General features: G+C 39.6%; 1 protein-coding gene across 1 annotated transcript in view; it reads right to left on the bottom strand.

Moving 5' to 3' along the window:
* LOC138960117 (gamma-glutamyl hydrolase-like) overlaps positions 1 to 3,372 on the bottom strand; it is a 10,860-nt gene extending 7,488 nt beyond the window's left edge. The window contains exons 1-2 of the mRNA XM_070331866.1: positions 2,949 to 3,372; positions 483 to 591 (exon numbers count right to left, since the gene is read on the bottom strand). Of these exons, the coding sequence (XP_070187967.1) occupies positions 483 to 591; positions 2,949 to 3,045 (206 nt within the window). The 5' untranslated portion in view covers positions 3,046 to 3,372. The remainder of the gene's footprint in view (positions 1 to 482; positions 592 to 2,948) is intronic.
* Between the last annotated feature and the right edge of the window lie 1,024 nt (positions 3,373 to 4,396).

Genomic DNA, 4,396 nt, shown 5'->3' with positions numbered 1-4,396 from the left:
CAGACAGACAGACAGACACACACACACACACACACACACACACACACACACACACACACACACACACACACACACACATACACCACAACCCTCTTCTCGATTCCCCCCTCTACGTTAAAAACAAAAGAAGGAATCAAGTAAACAAAAGCAAACAAACAAACAAACAAACAAACAAACAAACAAACAAACAAACAAACAAACGAAGTTTCAACTAATCGGTAAGCAGTTTTGACAGTATTCAAAGAATGTTTTTGCATAATATATATAATAACCCGACTATTCGCCATTTACTCATTTATCTCTAACTGTAATTTTGTTTTGGAGACACCATTATAAGCCGTAGGCTTGTTGTTTTCAAACTTATAAATGTAACATTAATGAATATATAAAAAGAAATAAAACACTCTGTAAACCAAGGTCACGAAGAAGAGTTTTCAAGGAAAGAGACGTCAATAATATAGTCTGGTCTCAGGGGCACATACAAAATGGGAACAACTCTGGCACCGGCGAATTCAAGGAATTTGATGTACTCTGCGTTGATGTAGGTGTCGCCTGGAAGATCTGGTGTCTCGGACTGCTGGGCCAGCACGCCTGTTTCATAATGCAAATTAACAAATACAGACAAGATCACATTGGACGAAAGGATACATAATAGGTTGAAATGAAATATAGATTCCTGATGAGTATATTCTAACGATTAATCATTTAATTGATAGGTACGGTCGAAGGAATGACAGAAGTTAGTAGGAGAAGGAAAATTGAATAAGATTCTGCGAACAAAAATGGAAAAAGGAGTGTATACTAACGTCTACCACTTTAACTGTAAATGATTGAAATTACTGGAATCAGAGAAGTAGGAGGCAGGGCCGGATCAGTTAGTTTAGCTTAGACATTGCCACGGAATCAGATTTGTTTATATCTCTTTAAATGTTTTCTCTCTCTTGTTTGTTTTTTTTTTGGCTGAAAGAGAGGGGGGGCGGGCGGGCGGGCGGCACCCAGTACACCCCTCGTCCACATTCTGATCAGTCATCGCTCAACGGCTATCACCAGTTATCTCTCTGACCGGACGCTACAGTCCTACGCGAATCTATCAAAACAAGAATACAGAGTTATCTCCCATATGTTTTTCGCGAGCACTGATCTAAATTTGAGAGTCAGTGTTCGCGAGACGAAAATAATTGCAGATTGGCCGACTTCGACAGTGATCTCCGTTCTGTTCTTCACAGTTATGATAAAGACATCGTTCTAAGGTCAAAACAAGTCGAAATTTTGGGACTGCTGCCGGAAGGAGATCGTAATAATATGGTTTCATCACTGTCAACTGGTTACAGAAAAATTCGTCTGCTCCAGTGAGCGCCGAAACCAAACGGTTGATTATCACGTGACACTTTTGCCATATTCAGAGTTGTTTGCACAGTAAATAGGCCTACAGCCGCGAAAAATAGCTCGCTTGAAACTGTCTTACATATCAATTCCTTTGTAATTTAAAAATTACAAAACACCATGAAAAATCATTATGGACGATCGCGAATCTGCTTATATCAATAATACATTACAAAAAGCTCTAAAAATGTTTAAAAAAAATCGGTTTCCTTGCCAGACAAGGAAACTCAAGGCATCCTGTCAGGGAGAGAATGAGCCGAACTCATTTTGACCTGAGGTCAGGATGCCCTCGTTCACCCCTGTGAAGCCTTTGTGTGACCAATCCGTTATTGATTGCCAAGCCGCTTGAGATCAAGTTCATCTTCTGAAAGGTTCATGTCAACTGGGTAATCTTTATCCCCTGTGCACAGTATTAAATATGATAAGGTGAATACAAGCGTGTTGTTAAGAAGCAGTCACGTAATGTGAAAAGAGTGTAGTTATCATAACCATTTCTCTTTAGTCAGACTCAGAGCGCGGTTTGGCACACTGAACGTTAACGTACTGTGTTGTTCTAATTCTTTTCGAGAAAGGAATGTTATTATCATCTCGGCGTAACCGAAAGATCCTTGGCAATTGGAAATCATCAATATCAATATGAAGCTTATATAGCGCGTATTCCGTGGGTACAGTTCTAAGCGCTTGTCGAAGAGTTGTCAACACAGGACTAACAAAGAAACTAACATCTACAGACGGACACAAACCCTATCACACACTAGCAAACCCTAGCCTGATAAACATACAACAAACAACTGTTTAACAACAATGTACACATCAATCATGGTCAAATGCGATTACAGACATTTTTGTGAGTAGCCTGTGTGATTTGTTTGTTTGAATGTCTGTTTGTTTGTTTGGTGTGGATTTGTTTTATATAAAAATAACGATGGCGAAACACCTTTCTCTTTGATTAAACAGACAATATATATCTTAAAATCAAAACCAAGAAAGTTTAGTCATTGGAACGTTTAATTTATGACAAAACAAGACATTCACAAGAAAGTCGACCAAATGGTCTTTGGTTGACAGATAAACAAATATGAAATAAAGAAAGAAACTTATCTCGGGTTTTTGATCCGATCCGTTTGGATCTTCTGAAGGCATCTTTAGTCTTGTGTGTGTGTGTGTGTGTGTGTGTGTGTGTGTGTGTGTGTGTGTGTGTGTGTGTGCTGTGTGTGTGTGTGTATGTGTGTGTGCGTGTGCGTGCGCTCGTGTGTGTCATTGTGTGTGCACAGTATGTGAGTGTGTGTGTGTATGTATGTATGTGTATATGTATGTATGTATGTGTGTGTGAGTGTGTGTGTGTGTGTGTGTGTGTGTGTGTGTGTGTGTGTGTGTGTGTGTGTGTGTTTGTGTGTGTGTGTATGTGTGCGTGTTTGTGTGTATGCGCGTGCATGCATGCATGCATGCTCGAGCGAATGTATTTGTACCTCGTACGTTTTACACTCACTGATTTGGAAAGAAACATATTCAACTGGATACGTTATTATAGTGTTGTTGCAGAAAAAAGGTTTAAACTTACTTACCGATGATAGGCCTGTAGTTTACGAATGGAGGTGGTAACAGTGCAGTTGCAAAGGAAGGCAAACACAGCAACAGCAAAAAACATTGTGCCAGCATCATACTTGTCACGACAGTGCCCTTTTTGCTACAGCACGTGATTCTTTTCACTTCCTGGTAATTTCCGCTGATGTTTTCAAGGACTGTCCTACTTCAAGAAGCATAAACTTAACTATGAAGAATTAGTAATTTCTGCTTGTTTTTTTTTCTTCTGAGGACTGCCTAACCGCATAGGTAAAATACTCAGATATGCAGTGCCGCAGCAGTAGTGCGAGTGTTACTTAGTGGCTGATTCTTGCAAACAAACATCTTCTTCACTGAGTTTCGATATATGATCGTAGGCAGGTAGTATTTTTTGCACTTGCGCTCAGAATGTGATTTCACGTTCATAGACCAGATGAGTGCAAAAGGTTGATACAGTTTATCATGACATGAAAATAAGCAGGCCTTATCAAAACCTTTAAAAAAAAGTAAGGTGAGACATCCCGATGGGAAAACAACCTTTGAGCAAGATGACAATTTGCACTGCTTGGAGTGTGATAATGTGATAAAAGGCGAGATAACTAATAAAGTCATTTGAGCTTGTACTGATACAGTATTTATGGGTGCTTTTGCAAGTGATACAAGTATTTTATTGTGAGGAATGTTTTTACTGTTTGTAAAGGCTTACTCGATCTGTACAACTCACACAATACGTAAAGGTGGACACACATGTGAACAACAACACATTTGCAAGTGCATACACATAGAAACGCTCACCCACTTAAACACACACACGGACGCGCACACACACACACACCTCCCCCACCACCACCACAACAACAACATAATCATATAGGCACACATATAAACACAGACACACATAAACGCACGCACAAACACATCATAGATAATTACAGACAAACAGACTGACGCACAGACTCAGAGACAGACAGACAGACCAACACACGCTAAATCAAGACTAGGACAAGTGACCGACACACACAAAGAGGTTACCTGGCAGAAAAGCCGACAACAAATCTCTAGTCGATATTTCTTTATGTACCAATTAAACACAGTTACACACACACACACACACACACATGTGCATGCTCACACACACACACACACACACACACACACACACACACACACGCTCACACACACACGCGCACGCTCACACACACACACACACACACACACACACACATACACACAGATGTGAACGCTGGCTCATAATAATTGTTTTCTTTCAGACAAAGAAGAGTCCAGCGCATTTTCTTTTTTTTACAAAAAGTTTAATTATAATTTACTTTCAATACCACATATAAATCTTCTTTGTTTGTTCTTTTAAACAGTAACCACTCTTCAAAAAACAGAATCTGGATTTACTCTGCAATCAAATAGTGATTTGGTGCAGCTGAAGTTAAAAGTA

The sequence above is a fragment of the Littorina saxatilis genome, linkage group LG2, assembly GCF_037325665.1.
Source record: "Littorina saxatilis isolate snail1 linkage group LG2, US_GU_Lsax_2.0, whole genome shotgun sequence".
Lineage (NCBI taxonomy): Eukaryota > Metazoa > Mollusca > Gastropoda > Littorinimorpha > Littorinidae > Littorina > Littorina saxatilis.
Note: the sequence above shows the minus strand (reverse complement) of the source record. Positions and strands in the feature narration are given on the sequence as shown.